This window comes from Cyprinodon tularosa, unplaced genomic scaffold (genome assembly GCF_016077235.1).
Source record: "Cyprinodon tularosa strain WSP-4 unplaced genomic scaffold, ASM1607723v1 ctg839, whole genome shotgun sequence".
NCBI lineage: Eukaryota > Metazoa > Chordata > Actinopteri > Cyprinodontiformes > Cyprinodontidae > Cyprinodon > Cyprinodon tularosa.
In genome coordinates, this window is record NW_024039606.1 from 234267 (window position 1) to 261575 (window position 27309).

The 27309-nt window shown below is 43.4% G+C and overlaps 1 protein-coding gene across 1 annotated transcript; it reads left to right on the top strand.

Moving 5' to 3' along the window:
- LOC119774868 (semaphorin-4B-like) lies at positions 1–27309 on the top strand. The gene is made up of 14 exons (XM_038272577.1): positions 1–365; positions 10277–10437; positions 10513–10575; positions 18450–18548; positions 18659–18749; positions 20021–20143; positions 21405–21532; positions 21605–21786; positions 21884–22019; positions 24988–25171; positions 25356–25471; positions 25551–25714; positions 25970–26040; positions 26134–27309. Exons 1-14 carry the CDS (start codon positions 287–289, stop codon positions 26904–26906), a joined length of 2370 nt encoding a protein of 789 aa, XP_038128505.1. The 5' UTR covers positions 1–286; the 3' UTR covers positions 26907–27309.

Consider the following 27309-nt stretch of genomic DNA (forward strand, 5'->3'; position numbering starts at 1 on the left):
ATCTCTGAGGATGTGGGTCGGACCAGAACAGAACCTCCTCTCTCTCTCTAATTGACTTTCAGCTGAATGTTTGGAGAGTCTTCTCCCCTCAGGGGACCATTATCTGCTGCTTCTCATGCATTTCATTACATGCTGAAGTTCCCTCCTCCTCCTCCTCCTCTTCTTCCCCTCTGACCTCAGGCTGCCAAGAAGAGGAAGCTGTGGTTGAATCGGTGCAGTCACGCTTGGTGTTACTGCTCCTCGCTGTAGAACTGACTCAGAAACAAACAATCCTTCTCTCTCCAGCATGGCCTCCTCAGTCCTCCTCCTCCTCCTCCTGGACTCCACGCGCTCGCTGCCTCCTCCTCGGATCTCCTTCCTTCTCAGTAAGTCCTCAGCTGATTCATTTTGATCCGTTCTGATCTTCCGTCTGCTGTCAGGTTGTTCAGCTGTGAGCCAAGATGCTCATTTTGTGCAGAGAGTTGAGCTCAGAGAAGGTTCTCCAGCTTTCTCCTTTGGTTCTCATGTTTGCATCTGGGTCAGAACTTTTATCACTTCTTAATTGGCTGCAAAGCTGCAGAGCCTTAAGGTCCAAAGTTCTGAAAACATCTTGAGTTTCTGAGAATAAACAGAAACATGAGACAGATTGTGAGTCACACCATGACTGTGATCCAAAGCGGGAGATTCTGCTGTTACACCCAGTTTCACGGTCCGGTTCTGCTGTCATCTCACTTGGGAATATAGGCGTTCCCAGACTGTCATCGCAATGGAAGGAAAAACATTTTCATTTGATCCTTTAAGTTGTTTCACAATAAAAGAAACATTTTCATGAGTTAAAAGTCAAATTTATTTATCCAACTTTGTTGAGCTCATCTTGTTTATCGGTACCGGATCAGGTTTATCTGGTTCTGGATCAGGGGTCACCAACTTTTTTAAGGCTGAGGGCCACTTCAAGGGTACCGAGACCCATGAGCTGCAAGGGTTAGCGTTAGCCTAAACTTTGTTCATTATCAACATATTTTTATTGTTTCTTGTCATTTCTTAGTTTATTTAGACATTGTTATTTTGAAATCTCTATAAATGATTAAAAAGAAGAGCAAAAGAATAAAATAAAATTTCAAACTTAGCCCACTGGTGGGTTGTTCTTTATTTAGAGGACTCTGGGGGGCCCACATGTGGTCCTTGAGGGCACCGCCTTGGTGACCCCTGGTCTAGAGTCTGATTCAGATCTGTGAAGTTGGTGGGAAGTTTTCTGCATCCCTTCCTAATAAGCACTGGGTCACAGTGGGAAGGAACAACTTGCTCTTAACAGGAAGAAACTGGCAGAACCAGAACCAGGCTCAGCAAGAGGAGCTGATGATTCTGGATCCATCGTTTGGATCCTTCCTCTGCTGCCTTCTGTCTTCAGAAATGGCTCCCAGAGGCTAATGGGTTAACCTCTGGTTAGTCAGCAGACCTTCATCCATTTTATTCTCATTGGCTGACCTCTGACCTCTACCACTGTAACCATGGAGGAAATTTTCATTTCAGAAATGGGCGGGACGTAAGTATTTTTGTAACATAACTTATATACACGTTAAAAGTGTTTTCCAATAGTTCCTCTATGTTCGTTTCATTCACTTCCTCTTGTATCTCTGCTTTCCCTCTCCTGACAAAATATATGGATGAATGAGATGAACAAGGCGACCAAGACTCTCCTGGTCAGCCAGGCCAACAATCACCCTAACGACGCCTCTTTTCAGAGGCATAGACCAGTATTGGTTAATACAGGCTAATAAAGACCTTAACGACTCCCAATTACTGAGGGGTGGAGCTGTGCTTCCAATTTAATTAGCATGTTTTGGGCTTTTACAAAAAAGTAAATTAAAAAAAATCAATCCACTGGACTTTGTTTTCAAGTTTGAAGACGTTTCTCTTCCATCCAGGAAGCTTTTTCAATTCAAAATGTCAGAAATAGCGTTTAGTTCCAGGTTTTATCCAGCAGCCCAACAAAGCCTGGTTTTAGTTTAGAAAACATGCAAATAGAAACGGATGAACGGGCCCCCCCCTTTGGAATGGGGGTCGTTTGGCTTCTTTGTTAGCCTGCAATGCCCCATACCTGTCTATGTCTCTGAAAGGGGGGTTGACTTTTTTTGGAATGACTATGAACTGGATGACTGAGAATCTTCACCATCGACGTGAAACAACTGGGCAACTTAGGGATCAACAATCTATGTAGATAAAAAAACACACATTATTACAATTATTATGAGCTTGGATATATAAAATCACATTCATAGATTTTCTTTTCCTTTTTTGGTGATAATAACAATATATAGCAATATTTAATTTGATTTATCAGCATTTGTAATAAAACAAATATTATACACAATGTTATTGAGACGTTTATAATGCAGGGGAGGGTCTTGAATTGGATCTGCTGCTTTATGGAACCAGTGATTTAGGAGGGATGTTACACAATTCTTTGACTTTTAAAGAAGTCTCTTATGTCTCTCTTTCATCTTTCAGACATTCTGGCTCTTAGTCTATTAACCAGACACACAAACACATGAGACCAATTCAAAGAATCATATAAATTAAAGGTAATAAAGGTATAAGGAGGATTTTCTTTAATTTTTGAAAATACCTGCCCTCTCCACTTTAAAGGAAAACTGCACATGCACAACCCTCTACCCGCTCCCGAGAGGGAACGCCTATTAAACGTGTGCGAGAGCGTGCACAAGCCCATTTCTCCTCGTGCACGCTCTGTTTAAAAGTTGCTGTTTGCGTCACTCATACAAGCTCACTTTCTAAAAGAAGATTAGCAAGTTTTCCACTACGTCAGACTCACCACCAATAAGGGAAAATGGGGACGAGCACGTAGGAGGATGATTGACAATTAGAAGGACCAATTATTTAGATGATCCACTCGGAGAAGCAACATCCTTCACTGTCATTTTAAGACCTCTGATTTAACAACATGACCAAAGTAAGGAACAAACGCCTAATTTAAAGCAGCAGATTCCCTCAGTATGTTTCCAGACGCCCGTTTTTCTCCAAGATCGTAACTCCTGGAGTGTTTAAGATATTTAAAAAATCCAAAACGTTTCCAGAAAGCAGAGAAAAAGAACCGAACTAGGGATGCAGGATATTGGGATTTTGGCCGATATCCGATATGCCGATATTTTAAAACTCATGTAGCCGATAACCGATATCGATACCGATGTTAAAGCTGGACAAAAATAAGTAGTCATTGAAAATAGCAGTTTTGTTATCCATTTCTGACACTTTGAAAAATAATAAACTCAAATATATTTTCATATGCTGATATCAAATAGATTTTTAAAAACGCGGTATCGATCTATTTTACTTTCAAAATCTGGTGAAATTTCATCGTTCTGTTACAAACTCGTGATATTTTGCAAATTCTTGTGAGATTTTGTTAGTAAAATAGATCGATACCGCGTCAATATATCAACATATAAAAATATGGCAACATTTGGTGAATTTTCGGGGGATTTCGTAGCATAACGATGACATATAGCAATATTTCATTAGTAAAAGAGATTGATATGGTGTTTTTAAATGGCAATATATCAGCATATGAAGATATTGGGATATTTTAATGGATCAATATTTTTCCCTCGTCTTTAGAAGTTTTTAAGTCTGTAAAAAAGAAGTTTTTGAGGAAGAAGAAGAAGTAGTATTTTATTTTATTTTTTTTAGACTTTAGAAACTCAGAAGCTGATCAAATATCGGGTTAAATATCGGTGGGGTGGCCGATGTCCGATATTCAGATTTAAGGCCGAAACCGATAGGGGGCCGATTATATCGTGCGTCCCTAAACCGAACAGTTCTGGTTAAGGCAGCATGTAGGACTTCAGCAGCTCTGTGACCGTCCAATCACAGACCTGCTTCAGAGGCGCATAAAGTGAGCTTCTCAGAGTGACAGCGGTGACAGCCAATCACACAAGAAAAGACGAAGGGCCAATCAGCTTGTGGGCGGGCTAAACTCAGTTTATCGCTTGGTCCTAGTGATCAACGATTGTCGGTGTGCTGTAGCTTAACAGACAGATGTCCTGATGTTGACATGTACAGAAAACCTAATTGTTCCTGTATGGAAAATTTGCTCAGTCAGTAAAACCCATCAAAGCGGCCATTTCCATAACCAATGAGGAAACAGGAACAAAACAAGAGACAAATAAGGAAACAACCAGTAAAAATCTCTACTTAACCACAGACATTTAAAAAAAGCCAATTCAACATCATTCTGTGAAAATTCCTCATGTTTCTGCTCCTTCCATCCAATTTCTGCAAATAAAGTCGATAGATGTTTAAAATTTGGTCTCATTAAAGAAACGTAGAAAGATATTGAGCATCGACACCGTCTGAAGAAGCTTATTGTCTTTAATACCAATGATTATTTAGTAATATTTCTTTATTTTTTCTGTATATCTTAATGTTTTAATTCAGTTGTTTGGGACAGTAAAAGGGGCTTCATAAATATCACATACAAAGTTCAAATATTATTCACAATTTCCATAGAAGACGGGATCCTCCAAATTCCAGTTCTCCCTCTACGCAGATGACGCCTTCGTTTGCTGCTCAGCTCCAAGTCCTGCTGAGGCCGTCGGGTTTCTGCAGCCTTTGATGAAAACAAAAACCGCTCTGCCACTTCTCACTTTTCCTAAAGTGCAGATTCAATAAAATTCATTTTTTTCACCACTTCAACATTTTCAGATCAGCACTTTCTGATGTTGACAAGAAACAGTCTGAGTTTGTATCTATGTCTAATTATTTAGGATTTCTAACTTAATGATCAGTTGATTTTAACAGAAATCATTTATGAAATTTATACAGAAACATGTTTAATTGTAAAACATAAATCAAAGGATATAAATATATATTAAACCATGTTCAACATGCTTTATTTAGATGGAGTATTAAGGCCAGGCTAGAGATTTTTTATTTTTATTTTATGACAACTCTTACAAGAAGCCATTTCTTCTCTAAAATGAGGAAAGTGGAGCATCATTTGAAGTTAGGGGCTCTGTTCGAAAATCCAGGACGCGTCCTTAGAAGGCCAGATTGGAAGGATGATTACGTCATAGCGTGGCGCCGAGGTCTGGTCGGATTCCGAGAGTCCTCGTTATGCACCCTTAAAATGCGTCCTTCTTTTAGCCCGATTTGAAGGACGGGTCCGATGTATCCTCGCTATCCTTGGTTTACCCAGGATTCATTGCGAGACCAAGCTGCTCCGTGATCAGAGGAAAAGGTTACTTGGCGCCGAACAGTGGTGCAAATTGAAAGTTCAGTTTAATATAATCCAGTCTGTGAATAGTTCCGTCTGAAATGAATGAAAATTGTTGTTTTTATGGTTATAGAGTCAGATATGTGGCGGTAATGTTTGATTTATCTAAAGGTTTTTATCTGTTATTGTATAAATGGGTTTGGCTGGAATTTAAGGACAGATTCTAATAGATCTGCAGGGTGGGGACTATAAATCTGATAGGATTTTTATCTTTTTATTGCTGTTTTGCACAATAAGCTTAACTAAGATTTTGTTGTTGTTAAATATTAGAGATTTTGCAGATATATATTTTTATAAATACATTGTTTAGATTTACTTATATCTTTCTACCCCTTTTATAGAATAGAATAGAAAATCCCTTTATTGTCCCACAATGGGCAGATTTACAGCAGCAGAAAGATTATTGAAAATGGTCACACAAATGTGGACCTTAGAAAAATGTATAAGAATAACATAATAGGGAAGAGTTCAAATATAAAAAATAAAATACTGTAAAGTGTTTTAACAATATAAAACTGGGGAATAAATAACCAATATGCAGCTATGGACATTTTTACAGTAATTTGAAAATAGCAGCAACATCAGAGATGTGCAGAATGACAGCAGCAGGTAATTTAACTGACTAAGGTTTCTATCATTACATTTGATTTGATTTGTTCCTGCTCCCGGTGGGTGGAACCTTTATTCCACTCTGGATTAAATCAGTCTTTGTTCACTTTACAATAAAAAAGAAATAAATAAAATAACAGTTTTAAAAACTTCGGTTTTCATTCTTTTCCTGCTTTGTGTGTCAACTTTCCCGGTTGCTAAGCAACAGAACATACGGCGGTAAAACCCACCGAAGGGTGGACCTGGTCGAATTCACAGCTAAAACTCGTCCGGTCTCCTTATTTTCACAGACTTTGAAGGATCCAGTCTAGGTAGACCGCGTCCTTGGAGGATCCAGTCTAGGTAGACCGCGTCCTTGGAGGATCCAGTCTAGGTAGACCGCGTCCTTGGAGGATCCAGTCTAGGTAGACCGCGTCCTTGGAGGATCCAGTCTAGGTAGACCGCGTCCTTGGAGGATCCAGTCTAGGTAGACCGCGTCCTTGGAGGATCCAGTCTAGGTAGACCGCGTCCTTGGAGGATCCAGTCTAGGTAGACCGCGTCCTTGGAGGATCCAGTCTAGGTAGACCGCGTCCTTGGAGGATCCAGTCTAGGTAGACCGCGTCCTTGGAGGATCCAGTCTAGGTAGGCCGCGTCCTTGGAGGATCCAGTCTAGGTAGGCCGCGTCCTTGGAGGATGCAGTCTAGGTAGACCGCGTCCTTGGAGGATCCAGTCTAGGTAGACCGCGTCCTTGGAGGATCCAGTCTAGGTAGACCGCGTCCTTGGAGGATCCAGTCTAGGTAGACCGCGTCCTTGGAGGATCCAGTCTAGGTAGACCGCGTCCTTGGAGGATCCAGTCTAGGTAGACCGCGTCCTTGGAGGATCCAGTCTAGGTAGACCGCGTCCTTGGAGGATCCAGTCTAGGTAGGCCGCGTCCTTGGAGGATGCAGTCTAGGTAGACCGCGTCCTTGGAGGATGCAGTCTAGGTAGACCGCGTCCTTGGAGGATGCAGTCTAGGTAGACCGCGTCCTTGGAGGATGCAGTCTAGGTAGACCGCGTCCTTGGAGGATGCAGTCTAGGTAGACCGCGTCCTTGGAGGATGCAGCCCAGGTTTTCGAACAGAGCCATACTTTAGCATCGGTTTGACAAATCAGCAAATCTTTTAGCAGCAGCATCAAACTGGGCAGGAGGTCAAAGTGGACTCTGGTTGCTGATTGGTGGAGCTGGTCGGCCATCATCTGCTGGGCGGAGCTCCAAGCTTTCTTTCTGAAACAAGTATGAAGACTTCATTCTCGTAATAAAAAACATTTCTAGCCTGGCCCTAATACTCTGTCGTACTTTATCAAGTCTGAGGACTGTAAAGCATTTCAGTCTCCATTCAGTCACATTCATACGTGGATGATGCTAAGCTACGCTCACCTGAGAGCGACTTTGAAGCTCTGCTGAAATCATTGCTGTTTCAGCTTTTAGAAAAGCAATGTTTTTAATATTTCTGTTGGTAGTCATTTGACTGTGCTGCCGCCATCTTGGCCAGGTCTCACATCTGGTAACTGAGTTCAGCTCAGAGACATTTCGTCTCCTCTCAGGTAACATTCAGTTCTGATAAAGTAGATTATTTTAAGGCTCCCAGAAAAAGCGAAGCGTCTCTTTAGCTTAGAACCACATCCTCTCCGAGACGAACCTCAGCGGCTCCGCGGCGTCAGAAACAGGAAGCTGCTTCTGGGTCGGTCAGCTGACAGATGAACCAGATTATTGTTTGTTCTTGTTCATTTATTCATGTTTTAGTTCCGTCTGACAGCTTCAGCTGCAGCTTCTGCTACTGATCTCCTGTTGCATCTGTTCCAGATCGCAGACCTGCACCAAGGGCCCTGTGCTGTCTTAATATTGCGTATTGTTGGATATTTGTTGTTGTACAGTGGGTGGTTTTAAAAGGCGATTTATTAAAATGTATTTTTATTATCAATATCTCTGTGACACAGACTTTCAGAAACAGATCAGTGGTTGTTCTTGTGGGTTTTCAGGTCCCACATTCTGTCCTCTGTTCAGATTAACCTTTGGGTTTGAAACTAGACCTGCGTGTGCAGGAGTGAGGGGGGGGGGCTTCAGCTGGTTATTTCTGGAGAGCTTAGGTCATTAAATACAGTGAAAGTTTCCACCAAAGAAATAAACCAACTATATGTCGTTCTATCTGCTCTCATACTGACTCATCAAAACCACCTTCAAGTTTCCATTAAACTCAGAATAAGTTTTATGTATTTTTAATTCACTAATGAGCTTATTCCACGAACATCACCTTTAATAAAAATGCATCATCGTCGCTGATCTGTACCTGAATTTTGAAAAAATCTTTTTCATGTTTCCTTATTTCATTCGATTATTGGCCTTCTTACTGTTTTTGATGTTGTTTGTTTCCTGGTCCTCTGTGGTAAACGTGTCCATGAAGGTGAAACAAAGAACATCATCGACTTTGAGGGTTTCTTCCCACATCATCTGATCAGGGGCAGATTGAGGAAATGTGGGGCCCTAGGCAAAGACAGGCAGGGGGCCCTCTGAATGGAGAAGACAACACATAAAACTAGGGATGCACGATATAATCGGCCCCCTATCGGTATCGGCCTTAAAACTGAATATCGGACATCGGCCACCCCACCGATATTTAACCCGATATTTGATCAGCTTCTGAGTTTCTAAAGTTTAAAAAAAAAAAAAAAATACTACTTCTTCTTCTTCCTCAAAAACTTCTTTTTTACAGACTTAAAAACTTCTAAAGACGAGGGAAAAAATATTGATCCATTAAAATATCCCAATATCTTCATATGCTGATATATTGCCATTTAAAAACACCATATCAATCTCTTTTACTAATGAAATATTGCTATATGTCATCGTTATGCTACGAAATCCCCCGAAAATTCACCAAATGTTGCCATATTTATATATGTTGATATATTGACGCGGAATCGATCTATTTTACTAACAAAATCTCACAAGAATTTGCAAAATATCACGAGAGTTTGTAACAGAACGATGAAATTTCACCAGATTTTGAAAGTAAAATAGATCGATACCGCGTTTTTAAAAATCTATTTGATATCAGCATATGAAAATATATTTGAGTATATTATTTTTCAAAGTGTCAGAAATGGATAACAAAACTGCTATTTTCAATGACTACTTATTTTTGTCCAGCTTTAACATCGGTATCGATATCGGTTATCGGCTACATGAGTTTTAAAATATCGGCATATTGGATATCGGCCAAAATCCCAATATTGTGCATCCCTACATAAAACAGACTCATTCTACAGATAGAGAAATGTTAATAGAATAGACATCCATTGATCTGTTCTAGGTTTTGTCCCTCTCTTCTTGTCACTTTCCTTGGTGTTTTCCTCTATATTTATAGCTAGCTTAATGCTAGCTTAATATTTAGCGAATATGCAAATTCGATTGATGAAAAGCGGAAGTGAACTACCAAAGTAAAAGCCTGAATGTCTTTGTGTAACTCCTATGGCTTAAAGACGAGAGACTGATTTCTCAAGAATTCTCCCAAGAAGTCTCCCTCGCAGCTGCAACACAGCGATGACTCATGTGCACAGGTTAACGTAACATTAAACATTTGCCCATTCCCTAAAACAAATTTATAATGTTAATTAAAACTGTTTTAAAGAGGACCGTCCATTCTGGAATTAATTAAGTTTTTTTTTTCATAAACTAACTTGTGATTTTCTGTCAGTGCGACGAAGATGCTGTAGGAGTTGTACAGATTTCCAGGCTTTTATTTTGGTAGTTCACTTCAGCTTTTTTGCTAAATATTTAGCTAGTGCCAGGCTAGCTAAGTATTTAGTTTGTTAAATGAATATTTAGTTTGAAGCTAAATATTTATTCAACAAACTAAATATATAATACTAAATAAATTTGAAAAGTAAATGTTTATTTAACAGAGCAGGACTTTAATAAATGAATGAATGACATTGAAAAAAGTAATTAGATAAAAAATAAACACCTTATTTTTCTATGAAAACACGCTAAATAACCATAAATATTACTCCCATATGTTTGGACCTTTCTGAACATGTGCAGCAAATGGACTGATCCAATATGGTGGACACTGAAGGGGGGGGCAATCAATGGTATTAGCGTTCTGATGGCATTTTAGCCAAAGGATTTTTATCAAAAACATAATTAATGTGCAGAAATAAGGAATAGTTGTATTAACCATACATGGAAACAGAGTTTTATGGGGCCCCCAGGAACTTGGGGCCCTAGGCACTTGCCTTGTGTTGCCTAATGGTGACCCCCCCCCCCCCCCCCCCCCCCCCCCCCAGCATGTGATGAATGTCAGGATCTAAAGTTTGTCTTTAAGTTCCTTTGGTCAGAATATTAATATTATTTATAAATGATGTTTTTTTATTTTCTCAGACTCGACAGACAGACCTTTGAATCACTTCAGCCTCCCAGACGTTAGCAACACCACCGCACTGTTGCTTAGCAACGACGCCTCCACCCTTTATGTGGGAGCCCGGAATGCCATCCTCTCATTGGATGTGAGCCAGAGTGATGTCATCCAGCTGAATAAGCAGGTGAGCTGAGCTGTCCAGGTGAGGCTGTGAGCTTCCTGCAGCCGTTGACCCGGTGCTCTTGGTTCTGGTGTTCAGGTGACCTGGAGTCCGTCTGAGGCTGAGATGGAGAGCTGCGCAGGCAAAGGGAAGAACCGGCAGGTAACCATGGATTCCATCAACTCCGTTTACAACCAGAATCCTGCTGCAGAATTTTAATTTATTTGAAACATTGAGAGGATTCTTTCTTTTTTCAAAAAACTTGATTTTAAGACAAATGAACAAAGAGTTTTTAGGTGAAGGTTTGCTTTTCACTTTGTTAATCAGATAGTTTAGATCAATCAAAGCCCATTTTAATGCATTAACATCATTCTAATAACAGAACCATTAAGTCTTTTTTTTATTTGCATCTTAGTGCAAAGATCTCTGTCTTCAAAATGACCTTTGACCTGGAACAGCTGTTACAGATACAGTCTCATTATTATTATTAGAATAATTAGCAGAAAAGATCAATAGAAAATAATCTGAACACACAGAAGTTCAAAGATTCAAACTGATCTAAAAAACAACAGCCGCTCAGGAACATGAGAGGAATTATTAAACATTAACGTTTATTTTATCAATCCTCACTACAAGCATCCATTAAGCTAGACTTCTAATGGACAAATGAGGCTTCAAAACCAGCTAGAAAATTCAGCTCTAAATAATTGAATCAGGTTTAACTTTAAAGCTCATCCTGTTTGGATGCATAACTGCACTGTAATAGATCAAAATCTAGATACGTAATTTTTTCTGAAAGTAAGAACATTTGTTCTTGGATTAAGGAGATAAAAGAGACATTTTGTCATTGGAAAAAGACAATTTACATTTAAAGTAATAAAAAAACAATTGCATTGTCTTATTTCAAGTGCATATTATCTAATTATCTTTATTTTTAGGCGTAAAAATCATTCCATTGGCAAACTATCTCATTTACCTGCTCAAATTGGTAAATGAGATGGTTTCCCAGAGGCTGTTGATCATCAAATATTAATAGAAAAACTTGAGAAAAATGGTTTTGGAAGAGTTCCGCTGAACTGGGTCAAATTCTCCTTGTCTAATAGGGAACAATAAGTCCATCGAGGGGAAATCTTATCTAGAAGACAGTAAATCACTTGTGGTGTTCCTCAGGGATCAATTTTGGGCCCTAAAGTGTTTTTATTATATATAAACGACCTTTTTAAGATCCCAGCAAAGGTTTACATTATTTGTCGATGACACTACCACAGTCAGCTCAGCTCATCTACAGCCTAGGGATGCACGATATAATGGGCCCCCTATCGGTATCGGCCTTAAACCTGAATATCGGACATCGGCCACCCCACCGATATTTAACCCGATATTTGATCAGCTTCTGAGTTTCTTAAGTCTAAAAAAAAAATAAAAATACTACTTCTTCTTCTTCCTCAAAAACTTCTTTTTTACAGACTTAAAAACTTCTAAAGACGAGGGAAAAAATATTGATCCATTAAAATATCCCAATATCTTCATCTGCTGATATATTGCCATTTAAAAACACCATATCAATCTCTTTTACTAATGAAATATTGCTATATGTCATCGTTATGCTACGAAATCCCCCGAAAATTCACCAAATGTTGCCATATTTTTATATGTTGATATATTGACGCGGTATCGATCTATTTTACTAACAAAATCTCACAAGAATTTGCAAAATATCACGAGAGTTTGTAACAGAACGATGAAATTTCACGAGATATTGAAAGTAAAATAGATCGATACCGCGTTTTTAAAAATCTATTTGATATCAGCATATGAAAATATATTTGAGTATATTATTTTTCAAAGTGTCAGAAATGGATAATAAAACTGCTATTTTCAATGACTACTTATTTTTGTCCAGCTTTAACATCGGTATCGATATCGGTTATCGGCTACATGAGTTTTAAAATATCGGCATATCGGATATCGACCAAAATCCCAATATCCTGCATCCCTACTACAGCCCCTAATGACTGGAAACTCAGCAGAATTAAACAAGTTAAAACAATGGTTTAATGATAATGAGTTATCAAAGAACATTCCTAAAACTAAAGTTATAATCTTTGGCAAACGACCGAAAGACATTCAAGTAAATGTTAAAATAAACAATATTATTATTGAGACAGTTAATCAACATGCATGTCTGGGTGGGATTTTAAATCATGATCTAAGCTGGAAACCCAAAATAGAAAATGTTTAATCAAAAGTTGCGAGAAGCAGGGATCTTCAACAGGGGGTCCGCGACCCCTAGGGGGGCCACGGAGGTACTGCATGGGGTCGCTAAAGTTTCGGTTGATTAGACTTTTTTTTTAAATTCCCTCCTGCAAATTGAAATGTCTTTAATCCACATGAACATGAATTCAACAGACTGTAGTAAACAGATAAATGGAGGCAGAAGATTAGCCTTGTGAGACCATCCTGATCTCGCGAGCTTTCAAGGTTTCACTCGCAGATCAGTCTGGAGACTCTCCGTTGAAGAAAATTTGGAGCCGTTCACCAAAGGAACGTCCAATCAGCGTTGGCTTTGAGGCGGGTTGAGGTGTGACGCAACGAGAAGCGCGACAGTTCAGTCTAAAGAACATGGCGGCTTCAGCCGATGAAACTAGCATTAGCGTGGCTATCGAGCAAGTTTTATCGGAATTACAGAGTATTTCTTCACTGAAAGAAGAGCAAAACACTGCTCTGGAGGCTTTTCTCAGAGGAAAAGATGTTTTTGCTCTTCTCCCGACTGGTTTCGGCAAGAGTTTGATCTATCAATTGGCTCCTCTTCGACTTCGCTCTGTTAGTACGTCATATGCTTCGTTGATCTGATTGGTTTATTTGGCCCGTCTATCACCAACATAGGCCAATCAGATAACCAGTATTTTCGCCCCTTCCCAAAATTACTTCAACGGAAGGTTTCCAGATGGATATGCGGAGCAAATCCATCTGGGGGAGTCAGGTTAGAAAAATCATACAGGGAGGAAAAACTCCCTTTGAACAGGAAGAAACCTCCAGCAGAACCAGGCTCAGTGTGAGCGGCCATCTGCTGAGGCCCACTGGGGTTCAAGGAGACAGAAGCAGACATAGAAAAAGAAGCTTGAAGACTTTCAAAGCTTTCAGAACATGAGATATTCTCTGACCGAGCCTCTGATGGGCGAACAAACACCAGGCTGCTGTGAAGCTGCCAGGGACGCCAGCATGTTGAGCCGTGTCGTTTCCTAACAGGAAGTTGCGCCAACACTCTGGTGATGCAGTGAGAGCGGGTGCATGCAACACATCTCCTGCTGTTTGTGTCAAACTGAATCACCAGCAGGTTACAGAGCGAAGTCAGAGAGAAAACTACGCTGACGGCGTGGATTGACGGTCCATTAAGGATCCTCTGGGAGCTGCACCAGCAGGAGGAGCATCTGCTTCAGTTTAGTAACATCTGTGGATTTTAATCCACCTTTAGTGGTTTTATGAGGAAGTTCAGCTTCACTTCAGATCCACACCGACTCCCAGCAACCAGAATAAATCTATTCAGTTTATTTTTATAGGCAAGAGTAGCCTGGCTTGTGGTTGTGTTTTCGTCGTCGCTCTGTTAGTACGTCATATGCTTCGTTGATCTGATTGGTTTATTTGGCCCGTCTATCACCAACATAGGCCAATCAGCTAACCAGTATTTTCACCCCTTCCCAAAATTACTTCAACGGAAGGTTTCCAGATGGATATGCGGAGCAAATCCATCTGGTGGAGTCGGGTTAGAGAAGATCTCTTTCAGTCATCAATGCTCACATTCAGGGACACACAGGAGCTCTTTCAAGCTGGGCACCGTTTCATTCACAACACCTGTCCCATCAACTAGGAATCAGAAATACTTTTAATAATCCCAGGGAGGGATTACTGTAGTTACATTACTCCATCTGTAATAGAGTGACTATAGGACCAGTTTGATAGAACACTATTTCATCCATCTCACCATCAGTTTTGGGTCCTTGGCCTGGAAAACGTTGAAGACCTCTGATATAGAGTAAAACATCTGCTTGATTATAAAGCGCAGCATATCCTCTACAATTCATTAGTTCTTCCAAACATTAGTTATTGCATAGAGCTTTGGGGTAATACGTAAAAAAGTAATCTAGATTCAGAAAAAAGCTTTATGAATCATTCGTCATCGTTCTAATGCACTTTTCTTAAAATCTCACCATGAAAATCCAAGAGTTAATTGAATTTAAGACTTTTACTGCAGCATACAAAGCAAGCTGTGATCTACTCCCTGGCAAAACACAAAAAATGTTTACAAGTAGAGAAGAGAATTATAATTTGAGAGGAAAATTTAAATTTAGAAGATGTGGCGTTTGCACCACACTTCGGTCAGCCAAGCTGGAGTTATTGTAGAATGGTTTAGATAAGGAGTTCCACACTTAGAAAACTTAAAAGCATGTATAAATATGTTATCTTTAAGAAATATGCATGTGGCCCAAACATTTAAATGTGATAATTTGCAACATTTTAATATCTACTGCTAGATATCTTCTTTCTTCTGTTGGTTTAACTGCACAGAAACATGCAGCTTTAAAGGTTTGAAACCAGATATTAACCTCCTGCTCCTCCTCTAAGGCAATGAAAGGTTTTATTCTTTTTAAACGTTTACATGTTTAATCATTTAAACTGATCAAAAATGTTGAAGATCCAGTTTTAGATAAAGTCCCCCCCCATAGCTTCCTGTCAACAATGATTAAATCTCATGTTTCTCTCAAACTAGGTCACCTTAATACATGCAAAACAAATTTCGAAACTTCAAGGTTTTAGCAGAATCTTAAAAAAAATGGGAAAAAAAACAAGAAAAATTTAGTTTATATCCTAAAAATGTTCTCCGTAAATCCAGAATCAGCTCCAGAATCCAACTGAGCGCGTGCAGAATGAGCGTCAGCTTAGATTTACAGTGTTTTTATTTTTATTTTACAAACATGTTGGTTTAAAGGAAAAGTCCGATCAGCAGGAATAATCAATGGATCATTATTTATAACCAAGCAAATAAGTTCACGGTGATTTAATGAATTTAGCGTTAATCAGTAAAAAATAAATCAGTCGTGATCACTGAGTCTGGGAGCGGCCATTTTTGCCCAAATATAGTAGCCCCTCCCTCCTGCCATCTTCCAGCAGTGACGTCACGGTGCGGTAAGCCTAGCGCCATTCTCCCCGCTTTCCAAGCTAAATCAATGGGAACTACTAGACACATCTGCAATCAACAACAATTATTGAAGATTTCCAGAGGACTTCACCATTGAAATTCACCAGAGCTATAGTGAAACTGACAATGCCCACGTGCATGGCAGCTGGATGCTGGAATACATCGGGTAAAAGTGGAAAAAAAAAGAATTCCTGCTGATACAACCCATCAGCAGGACCGCTATCTGCTCCTTTGTGCAAGGAGGAGCAGGAGGAGCACTGCCAGAGCCCTACAAAATGACCTCCAGCAGGCCACTGGTGTGAATGTCTCTGACCAAACAATCAGAAACAGACTTCATGACGTCCTCTAGTGGGCGCTGTGGTCACTGCCCGGCACCGTGGAGCTCTATTGGCATTTGCCACAGAACACCGGAATTGGCAAGTCGGCCACTGGCGCCCTGTGCTTTTCACAGATGAGAGCAGGTTCAATCTGAGCACATGTGACAGACGTGAAAGGGTCTGGAGAAGCTGTGGAGAACGTTATGCTGCCTGTAGGGTTGTCACGATACTAAACGTTTCAACTCGATACCGATACTAAGGAAAATATTCGATACTCGATACCATTTTCGATACCACAAGGATAAAATTTCAACAGAAATATTTTGATTAATAATTAAAATACAATAAATAAATAAATACAATAAACAATAAGAACAACATTTTGAGGCAGTTTTCTGTGCACAGTATTGAGCAAGCTTGATAAAAAACTTACAAAATTAAAATTAAGTTTTCCTTCCTTGGCTATGCTTTGCACACATAACAATGACACGAGCCAAACCGGGTAAGAAACAAAAATAATTCTCAGCAGCTGCACCTCTTACAAAAAAAAGTCTGAAACTGAAAAGTGCGTAGAATTATTCAATCACACAGTGTTCAGAAAGTGCATTTTCCTCTATTCTGCACTTTAGATGAATGACTGTTTAGGTGCGACTGGTACTTGATACTTTTGAAAATGAGTATTGTATCCGGATACAACGTTTCACTTTTGACAACCCTAGCTGCCTGTAACATCGTTCAGCATGACCGGTTTGGTGGGGGGTCAGTGATGGTCTGGGGAGGCATATCGCACAGACCTATACAGGCTAGACAACGGCACCCTGACTGCCATTAGGTATCAAGATGAAATCCTGCACCCATTGTCAGACCCTATGCTGGTGCAGCGGGTCCTGGGTTCCTCCTGGTGCACGACAATGCGCGGCCTCATGTGGCGAGAGTATGCAAGCAGTTCCTGGAGGATGAAGGAATTGGTACCATTGATTGCCCCCCCCCCCACGCTCGCCTGACCTAAACCCAATAGAACACCTCTGGGACATTATGTTTCTATCCACCTGACGCCGCCAGGCTGCACCTCAGACTGTCCAGGAGCTCAGTGATGCCCTGGTTCAGATCTGGGAGGAGATACCCCAGGACGCCATCCGTCGTCTCATTAGGAGCATGCCCCGACGTTGTCAGGCATGCATACAGGCACGTGGGGGGCATACAAATTACTGAATACCATTTTAGTTACTGCAATGACATCAGCGAAATGGACTAACCTGCAGCATCATTTTTTCACTATACTTTTCGGGGTGTCTTTGAATTCAGGCCTCTGAAGGCTGATCATTTTCATTTCCATCAAATGATGCGGCATCCTTTGTTCCTAACACATCACCCAGTCCATATCAGGATAAATGAACAGCAGGATTTTTTGCCCCATTGAGACCTGATGTGTTTTCAAAGTGTTCCTTTAATTTATATATATATATATATATATATATATATTTATATATCCCATTCACATTCTTATGGAAAGCAGGGCTCTTTTAGCACTTTTCTCTGCTTCCATCCCTGCTACTCATCGTCTTGTTTAAACACCGGAAACCAATACCTGTGAAACATGAGGATAATCTGTCATAATTTCCCATATAATCCCACCAATGAAAGGTAATCCGGTTTTTAGTCTCCTTTTAGTTGTGCACTGATACGTGGAATAATAGTCTGGCATCCTGAGGGGAAGCTCTTGAATTTGCTATCAATACAAAAATCACCATGGGATGGGAATCTACGTTGCATTTGACGCACCACTACAAGATGAGTCGACAGATTCGGCGGTATTCATTGGCGGCAAATCATTGCAGCTTGGTGGCGGTGGCGTTAGCATAGTAGCATGGACGACGAGATGATTGAAAATGAACACAACGGAGATCTAGTCCTATTGGCAGACATCCATTTAAAATGTAGGCAACGGCATGAAAAAAGTGGTTTCTACTTTTACTTTTATACTTTAAGTAAATTTACAAGCCTGTACTTTGTTACTTTTACTTGAGTAAAGAAGTTTAATCAGTACTTCCACTTTTACCAGAGTATTTTTTAACACAAGTATCTGTACTTTTACTCAAGTACGGAAAGTGGGTACTATAAGCGGATTCCGCTGTACCGTAATTACATTATTTATGGACGCCCAGATGTATATCTATTCGCACATGCGCAGGACGGATCGTGTTTCCGCGACGGATCGGGTAGTGACAGGGTCTATGTCCACGGCCTCTGCTCTGGCATTACTTCTCTTGCCAATAAAAGTGAGCAGTGTTGCCAAGTCCTCAGCAAGAAAAGCTGCTATTGGCTGTCCTAAAAGGCACTAAATTTAGCGACAAAAAGTTGAAAAAACTGCCCGTGAATGAACAGCACCCTCCAGTGGTGGGCAATAATATTACCACACTAAATCAGATTCCCTCCACGTAGAAAATCAGTTTATTGAATGAAGCATATCTTAACCCAATAAAACATTAATGGCCGTTCTGTTGTTTCCTTTCCCCCTGCAGCTGGACTGTCCAAACTTTGTCCATGTTATTGAGGCAGTGAACTCCAGCCACCTGTACGCCTGCGGCAGCTTCGCCTACAACCCCCATCAAGCCTTCATCGTCAGTCTTCATCCTCCCCCCATGTTTTAAATGCACTGATAGAAAAGCAAAGCATTTATTTTGTACCTGCTGAGAGAGAATTACATTCCAGCTTGTGTTTCCTGGTTTAGGACATCAGAAGCATGTCTGTGGTCCATCAGGCTGAGGCTAGAGCTCACTGTCCGTACAACCCTGTGGAACGGAGCTCCGCGGTCATCATCGGTCAGTTAACACAGTTTTACAGTCACATAAAAAAGATCTGCAGGCAGAGGAGGTTTTAGGAAGGAACTAAGTTCTGTTTTTTGTAACATGATGTTTATACAGATTCGTGTTTGTAGGTTTTTTTTTAGTTTTTTCTCTAGTGGCTCGTTTTCCTGACAGTAGGCTGACAGGAAAGGGGGAATGAGAGAGAGGGAGAGCCATGCGGCGAAGGACCAGAGGTGGGATTCGAACCTGCACGTCCGTTTGTAGGTTTTATTTAAGTTAGCTCTCAGATTTTATTGAGGTTTCACTACGTCTCAGTTAGCAACCAGGCTTTAGACTTGGACAACTTTTATTGCCATTTTGTACACAGAGTGTATACAAAACGAAATTTAGTTTTGTACAGCTTTCATGACATTTTCATTCCATAAAGTACAGCATCAATCAAATGTAAAAAATGCATTGATCTGGAAGTTAAGAGCATTAATATATATGGTGCAAATCTGCAGTATTGTTGGTTTGGTGTTATCAGAGTGATGCAGACTCTGTGATTTAGAGTTTATTCAACAGTTCATCAGTCTGAGGCGCTGCAGCCTCCACACCACAGTGAGACAGCTGCTCAGAACGCTCTCCTGAACGTTTTAGCTGCATCCCTGTGTTGAAGCAGGAACAAATCTAAAATCTTTAGGACAGTAGACGTTGAGGACTGCGGTTAGAGACCGCTGCCCTAAACGATCAGAGACAGAAGAGGAAGTCTGCCTCAGTCTTGCTTCCATCTTCTGCAGGATTCCAACCTGTCCGTAAGGGTTTCTTCTACAATGAAGCAGCTTGACTCACAGCCACCTGCTGCCAGACTGAGCAAGCTCTGCAGCGCTGGCACCACAGTTCAGTCCAGAAACTTCTCCTTGGAGGTGTTGAGGTTCTACTAAGCTTTTCTGTCTCCATGGGAACCGCTGCCAACAGTAGAGTGAACTGGTGGAGTGAAATCAGGTGATTCCAGGATGGTGCGGTTTCAGTCAGCTGGAAATGTTGGGGTGTTTTGTTTAAGATGTTCTTGACGGTTCTGAAGAGTGTTTAATTTCTCTATTCTGTGACTCAGATCCTTCATCCTCAGAAACGTTCAACATTCAGAGGTTTTCATTCAATCTGCTGATAAAATGGAGGCTTTAACGAGTTAAAAAAAAAAAAAAAAAACAGTTCTTTCTTCCATATTGTAACTCACTGGTTTGACTGGGTCAAGCTTCCCCTTTTTCTAAGCTCAGCACCATCTGTTGGGTTTTCTCTCTCTGCAGATGAGGAGCTCTTTACAGCCTCCACCACAGACTTTAAGGGACGTACGCCACAGATTTCTCGATTCCTCAGCAAAGATGGCCGCCCAGACGTCAACCTGGACTCGTCTGTCAGCCGACTTGAAGGTGAGAGGAGCAGACTGCTATGGAGACTAATCCTTAAAAGGTTTTACATCATCTTCCTTTTTTATTCAGATTATTAAACAAACTGATTTTATTTCAAACCACTGATGTTACAAAACCTAAAACTTCAATCGGATATTTTCGTTATCTGAATTAAAACATAGTGAAACCACACTGAAGCGGTGGCACGCCATGGTTCCGAATCAATGATTCACTTCCTGTTTGGGTCATAAGCTTCTTATAGAAACTCTTTCAAACTCTTCTCAGTAAAGTGTTGCTCAGAAAGCAACAGACAAAAAAGGAGAAATTACATCAGGGCACCAAAAATACCTGCCAGTTTTCAGTTAAAGTCATAAGGAAATCATATTTAAATGTCAAATAATTCTGGCTTAAATATGTATATAAATGTACTCTATCAGACGATATTGTCCAAAAATTTAGAAGATTTCTATTTTCTAAAAAATCCTCTTAAAATCTGTTTTTTTTTCCCCGTTATCTTCTGCAGGCCAGTTAGTTCTACGTCAGCCTGAACACCTAAATTCAGCCAATCATATATCAACGGTCATCTGTCAACCAAATGTTTTCGTTCATAGCATCTTGATTCATATGTCGCAGCTAATATACGCAACGGTTGAAATCAAAATCCTTTCCTTTCCCATTGAGTTGCGTCCCAGTGTTCACGGGGATGGACGTCTGTGTCTTCGGCAGGCGTAGAGCTAACAGAGCTGGCAGCGTTGCGAGGCAAGGGCTCAAACATGTACGGCTGGAAGCCTTCTACACCAAACCAAGCTTCTGCCGCCCTGGCGTCCTCTTCCACAACATCTTCGTCCCCGCTTTCCTCCTCTAAATAAAAAATGGATGACGGAGGAGACTCATCCACGACCTCCGATACTAAACTCTCCTCCTCTTGCATGTTTCCTCTGTCCATAGCGTTCCTTGACAGCGTCGTTTCTAAGGCACCAATTTAGTGCTACTTGGTCCCAATGGAATTTCCCATTGGGAACCTGCTAGCACTAAGTCGCTAACTGGTTAGCAAGATGCTTCCCACAAACCTCGACCAATCACATTCACTTTATTCACTCGTGTAAAGTCAGGCACCACTCGGGAGAATTGGGAAATGGAACGTTTGGATCAGCCGCTTCCCTACGACTTTAACGTCTCAGATCTATATAAATCGCTCAGCTGCAGAGGTCAGCTCGCAGCTCTGTTTTTGGCTGCTTCCAGAGCCCAGTTTCCTCATCTGGGATCTCCTCCTGCATTTCAGAGCCAACATTTGTGAGCTCCTCGTTGGATCCTGCAGAGAAAAAACTCCACATCTTCTTCAATGAAGTTGGGAAAGAGTTCAACTTTGTCCGCCAGCTTCAGATTCCCAGAGTGGCTCAAGTCTGCAAGGTGCCAAAGACCCAGAAGTGATGCACGAGCTGGTGGCTGATGTGAGCTAATAACCCTCTATCGGTTCCTCAGGATGATGTTGGAGGGCAGAGGACTTTGCAGAAGAAGTGGACATCTTTTGCCAAATCCTCTCTGCTCTGCCAGCTTCCCAAACAACTTCCATTTAACATCCTGGAGGATATGTTCACCCTGCAGCCACCAGAGGGCGCCGACACATCAGAGACACTGTTCTATGGTGTCTTCACCTCTCAGTGGTAAGGTTCCATTTCATAGTCCTAATGGGGGGAGGGGATCTACTGATCAGACAGCACCAGTTCTGCAGAACAAATTAAGATGATGAACCTGTTCCAGGTCCATTCGGCCAGAGTCTGCCGTGTGCATATTTAAGCTGACGGACATCCGGAACGCTTTCAGCGGAAGCTTCAAGACTCTGGAGAAAGAAACATATCAGCTGAAACTCTCTCAGAGACGTGATTACCTGGGAAAGGTAAGGATGTCACTTTTACGTCCTGCTTCAAACTTTAACCAATCACAGCATCTCTTCCTTAATTCGTTAATGTTAAAAACAGGTTGGTTCATTTCTGTTAAATTGTCCCATTTCTAAGTTAATAAAGACAAACATAAAGTATTATATTACCTACAGTAATAGCCATTCAAAATGTCTGGCCCTTGGCTGGTCCTTGGCTGCATCTTGGCTGGCCCTTGGCTGGTCCTTGGCCGATCATTGGCCGGCCCTTGGCTGGCCCTTGGCTGGTCCTTGGCCGGTCCTTGGCTGATCATTGGCTGGCCCTTGGCTGGTCCTTGGCTGGCCCTTAGCTGGCCCTTGGCTGGTCCTTGGCTGATCATTGGCTGGCCCTTGGCTGGTCCTTGGCTGGTCCTTGGCTGATCATTGGCTGGCCCTTGGCTGGTCCTTGGCTGGTCCTTGGCTGATCATTGGCTGGCCCTTGGTTGGTCCTTGGCTGGCCCTTGGCTGGTTCTTGGCTGCATCTTGGCTGGCCCTTGATTGGTTCTTGGCTGCATCTTGGCTGGCCCTTGATTGGTTCTTGGCTGCATCTTGGCTGGCCCTTGATTGGTTCTTGGCTGCATCTTGGCTGGCCCTTGGTTGATTCTAGGCAGGCCCTTGGCTGGTCCTTGGCCGGTCCTTGGCTGATCATTGGCTCGCCCTTGGCTGGTCCTTGGCTGGCCCTTGGCTGGTCCTTGGCTGGTCATTGGCTGGCCCTTGGCTGGTCCTTGGCTGGTCCTTGGCTGGTCATTGGCTGGCCCTTGGCTGGTCCTTGGCTGGTCCTTGGCTGGTCCTTGGCTGATCATTGGCTGGCCCTTGGTTGGTCCTTGGCTGGCCCTTGGCTGGTTCTTGGCTGCATCTTGGCTGGCCCTTGATTGGTTCTTGGCTGCATCTTGGCTGGCCCTTGATTGGTTCTTGGCTGCATCTTGGCTGGCCCTTGATTGGTTCTTGGCTGCATCTTGGCTGGCCCTTGGTTGATTCTTGGCAGGACCTTGGCTGGCCCTTGTCTGGCCCCTGGCTGGTCCTTGGCTGGTTCTTGGCAGGACCTTGGCTGGCCCTTGGCTGGTCCTTGGCTGGTTCTTGGCAGGACCTTGGCTGGCTCTTGGCTGGTCCTTGGCTGGCCCTTGGCTGGTCCTTGGCTGGCCCTTGGCTGGTCCTTGGCTGGCCCTTGGCATGTCCTTGGCTGGTCCTTGGCTGGCTCTTGGCATGTCCTTGGCTGGTCCTTGGCTGTCCCTCTGCTGGTCCTTGGCTGGTTCTTGGCAGGACCTTTGCTGGTCATTGGCTGGCCTTTGGCTGGTCCTTGGCTGGTTCTTGGCTGCATCTTGGCTGGCCCTTGGCTGGCCTTTGGCTGGTCCTTGGCTGGTTCTTGGCTGCATCTTGGCTGGCCCTTGGCTGGCCTTTGGCCGGTCCTTGGCTGGTTCTTGGCTGCATCTTGGCTGGCCCTTGGCTGGTCCTTGGCTGCATCTTGGCTGGCCCTTGGTTGATTCTTGGCAGGACCTTGGCTGGCCCTTGTCTGGCCCCTGGCTGGTCCTTGGCTGGTTCTTGGCAGGACCTTGGCTGGCCCTTGGCTGGTCCTTGGCTTGTCCTTGGCTGGTTCTTGGCAGGACCTTGGCTGGCTCTTGGCTGGTCCTTGGCTGGCCCTTGGCTGGTCCTTGGCTGGCCCTTGGCATGTCCTTGGCTGGTCCTTGGCTGGCCCTTGGCATGTCCTTGGCTGGTCCTTGGCTGTCCCTCTGCTGTCCTTGGCTGTCCCTCTGCTGGTCCTTGGCTGGTTCTTGGCAGGACCTTTGCTGGTCATTGGCTGGTCCTTGGCTGGTCCTTGGCTGATTCTTGGTTGGCCCTTGGCTGGTCCTTGGTTGGCCCTTGGCTGGTCCTTGGCTGGCCCTTGGCATGTCCTTGGCTGGTCCTTGGCTGTCCCTCTGCTGTCCTTGGCTGTCCCTCTGCTGGTCCTTGGCTGGTTCTTGGCAGGACCTTTGCTGGTCATTGGCTGGTCCTTGGCTGATTCTTGGCTGCATCTTGGCTGGCCCTTGATTTGTTCTTGGCTGCAACTTGGCTGGCCCTTGGTTGATTCTTGGCAGGACCTTGGCTGGCCCTTGTCTGGCCCCTGGCTGGTCCTTGGCTGGTTCTTGGCAGGACCTTGGCTGGCCCTTGGCTGGTCCTTGGCTGGCTCTTGGCTGGTCCTTGGCTGGCTCTTGGCTGGTCCTTGGCTGGCCCTTGGCTGGTCCTTGGCTGGCCCTTGGCTGGTCCTTGGCTGGCCCTTGGCATGTCCTTGGCTGGCCCTTTGCATGTCCTTGGCTGGTCCTTGGCTGTCCCTCTGCTGTCCTTGGCTGTCCCTCTGCTGGTCCTTGGCTGGTTCTTGGCAGGACCTTTGCTGGTCATTGGCTGGTCCTTGGCTGATTCTTGGTTGGCCCTTGGCTGGTCCTTGGCTGGCCCTTGGCATGTCCTTGGCTGGTCCTTGGCTGTCCCTCTGCTGTCCTTGGCTGTCCCTCTGCTGTCCTTGGCTGTCCCTCTGCTGGTCCTTGGCTGGTTCTTGGCAGGACCTTTGCTGGTCCTTGGCTGGTCCTTGGCTGATTCTTGGTTGGTCCTTGGCTGGTCCTTGGCTGATTCTTGGTTGGTCCTTGGCTGGTCCTTGGCTGATTCTTGGTTGGCCCTTGGCTGGTCCTTGGCTGGCCCTTGGCTGATTCTTGGTTGGTCCTTGGCTGGTCCTTGGCTGGCCCTTGGCTGGCCCTTGGCTGATTCTTGGTTGGTCCTTGGCTGGTCCTTGGCTGATTCTTGGTTGGCCCTTGGCTGGTCCTTGGCTGGCCCTTGGCTGGGAAGGGCCATTTTGAATGGCTGCTAGTGTAAATTAACAGGAAGTGTAAAATGGAGTCCCTCAGGGTGGAAGACTCGGCCCACCTTTATTTTCTCTCTGTCCCTCCATCTCTCCCCCTTTAACTCCTCATTGTTCTCCTCACAGTGTGGCCTGTCAAACGCTTCGGATGCTGAACTCTCAGAGGTGAAAAAGAGTTTCCTGACCAATGAGGATATACACCCAGCTGAGAAGGTTCTGGTTTTCCCTGAGCAGAAATACAGTCGAATGGTGGTAATGACGACACAGGCAGCCAACGGAAAACAGTTCAATATCCTGTTCCTTCTGACAGGTCAGACACTAAACTCTCTGTAAAACTACTGTTTCCTTTGTTAATTTTGTAGAGCTTAATGTGGAATGAGGAAGTTTACTCCTTGTGTTTTTTTCCCCTCATTGGATAAACTAATGCGAAACGTCTAAAAGACGTTAGCAGTATCTTTTTATCCTGAACTTTTTCATGTCTTCTTTCAAACCAGAGTCTGGATTCCTCCACAAAGTAGTTTCCTTGGACCAGGGTCCCCGAGTCATTGAGGAGATTCAAGTCTTCAAGGAACCTCAGCAGGTCAAAAGCATGATAATCTCTTCCTCCAAGGTAAACATCAAAGCAAATCATCTAAATGTGAGAGAGGCTGCCGGTTCTGTCCATTCACAGTGTTGCTCTGGTTTGGCAGCGGGTTCTGTATGTGGGAACGTCTGAAGGAGTGACGGCCGTACCGGTGGCCCGGTGTTCGGTCTACAGAAGCTGCAGCCAGTGCCTCCTGGCCAGAGATCCTCTGTGTGGCTGGAGTCAGACCAGGAGAACCTGCACAGCTCTGGATGGCAGCAGTGCAGACATGTGAGTGAAAACCAACCGAAGGTTGGAATCCATCCATCATCCAACCAGAACTTCTCCATTTGGACTCAACTTTCACCAGGAGAGAGTTAATTTTGGCAAATGCAGAAGCAACCGGCATTTCGTGGCATTCCAGCAGTTTCAGGGTTTAAATTTATCATTAAGGAAAAATAGTAAAACAAGAATGAAAATTTTTGAGGTGAGGTTGACTGTTTAGGCCTAGGATAATGTAGTTTTTGCCTATTTTTATCTACTCAGAATTCAGAAGGTGGAGGGCGACATAGTTGGAACCGAATGTCAGCCATCCGATGAGCACGTGATGAAACGAGGTAAAGACGTCCTTTATTGTATATGAAACTTTTTAGGGCAAATTTCCCAACCAAATTTAGACCGATTTCCCGCTCCATGGTTTCCTCCTGCAGAAGTCGTTGTTCGGCTGAATGAGCTGGTGAAGCTGGACTGTCCCAAACCGTCAAACCTAGCCACACTGAGTTGGAGCTTCTCTGGAACCAAAGCTCTGCCATCGGAATTCCCTCAAATGAGAGCTGACGGCAGCCTCATGTTCTTTGCCTCCCCGACCAGATTTGGGGGGTACCGCTGCCAGGCAAAGGAGGATGGGCTCAGAGAGCTGGTCGTGATCTACACGGTCCGAGAGGCATACAGTCCACGCCATCTGCCCAAGCCAGTCACAGAGACGTTGGCATCACAGAGCCCAGGGGATGAGAACATCGGAACCGAAGAACCAACCGTTTCAGACGGACACAAGAATGAAGCAACTACAACCGATGGAGAAGGTTCTGAACCAAAGAACATCCATAAAGGAGATATAGAGGAGCGAGTGACTGTAGCTAAAGGCGAAACCTTCTCAAGAAAAACCCACTCCACTCAAGATGGTTCTGGATCGGAGGAGCCTGCCCCGACCTCCAGGACGGACAGCCGGTCCATGCTGAACCCCAGCCAGAGCACTCCAAACCAGAGGAGCTACTACAGCGAGCTGGTGGTGGTAACCTTCCTGCTGGTCGTCTGCCTCTTGGTCCTGGCTCTGGGCTTTCTCTGGATCTGGAAACAAAAGAAGGCTGTATCTAGAGGCAACGGGATGTTCAGCCCAGAGGACAAAGGCAGAACCAACACATGCATACAGGTGAGCGAGCTGACCACCCTGGAGGGCGGTCCGGATCAGACCATCACCCAGTGACCATGTTGGAGTCAGAGATGCCCACAGTCCTATGAAGCTCAGCCAACCTGGACCTCCTGCTCTGGGTCCCGTCCCGCTTTCTGTGGTTTATGTAGAATCTCACCCGTTTCCAAGCCTGCATCCAATGACTCGACATCGCCTTAAAACAACAAAATCAATTATTTCAGTTTCATTCTGAAGATTCATCAACTTTCAGATTTAATCAAATTATTTTAACTGAAATCAATTTGAAGACTTTAATTGAAATAGAGGAAGGAATGGACGCTTCTGACACTGCAACCTTGGAGGAACCTTTTTATTTCCCTGCTTCATCCTCATGAAGCCAAAGTTAGGATGGGAAACAGAACTTTTTTTCCCAGTCCTTCTTCTCTTCATCTGCAGAATTTCCTACAAATTTCCCTTA

Bases quoted from the DNA above. Each gene is read 5' to 3' on its own strand.
- LOC119774868 (XM_038272577.1), top strand. From the start codon at position 287: ATGGCCTCCTCAGTCCTCCTCCTCCTCCTCCTGGACTCCACGCGCTCG. The intron at 366-10,276 runs GTAAGTCCTCAG...TTATTTTCTCAG, and splicing joins TCGGATCTCCTTCCTTCTCA to ACTCGACAGACAGACCTTTG. The intron at 18,549-18,658 runs GTCAGTCTTCAT...TTCCTGGTTTAG, and splicing joins ACCCCCATCAAGCCTTCATC to GACATCAGAAGCATGTCTGT.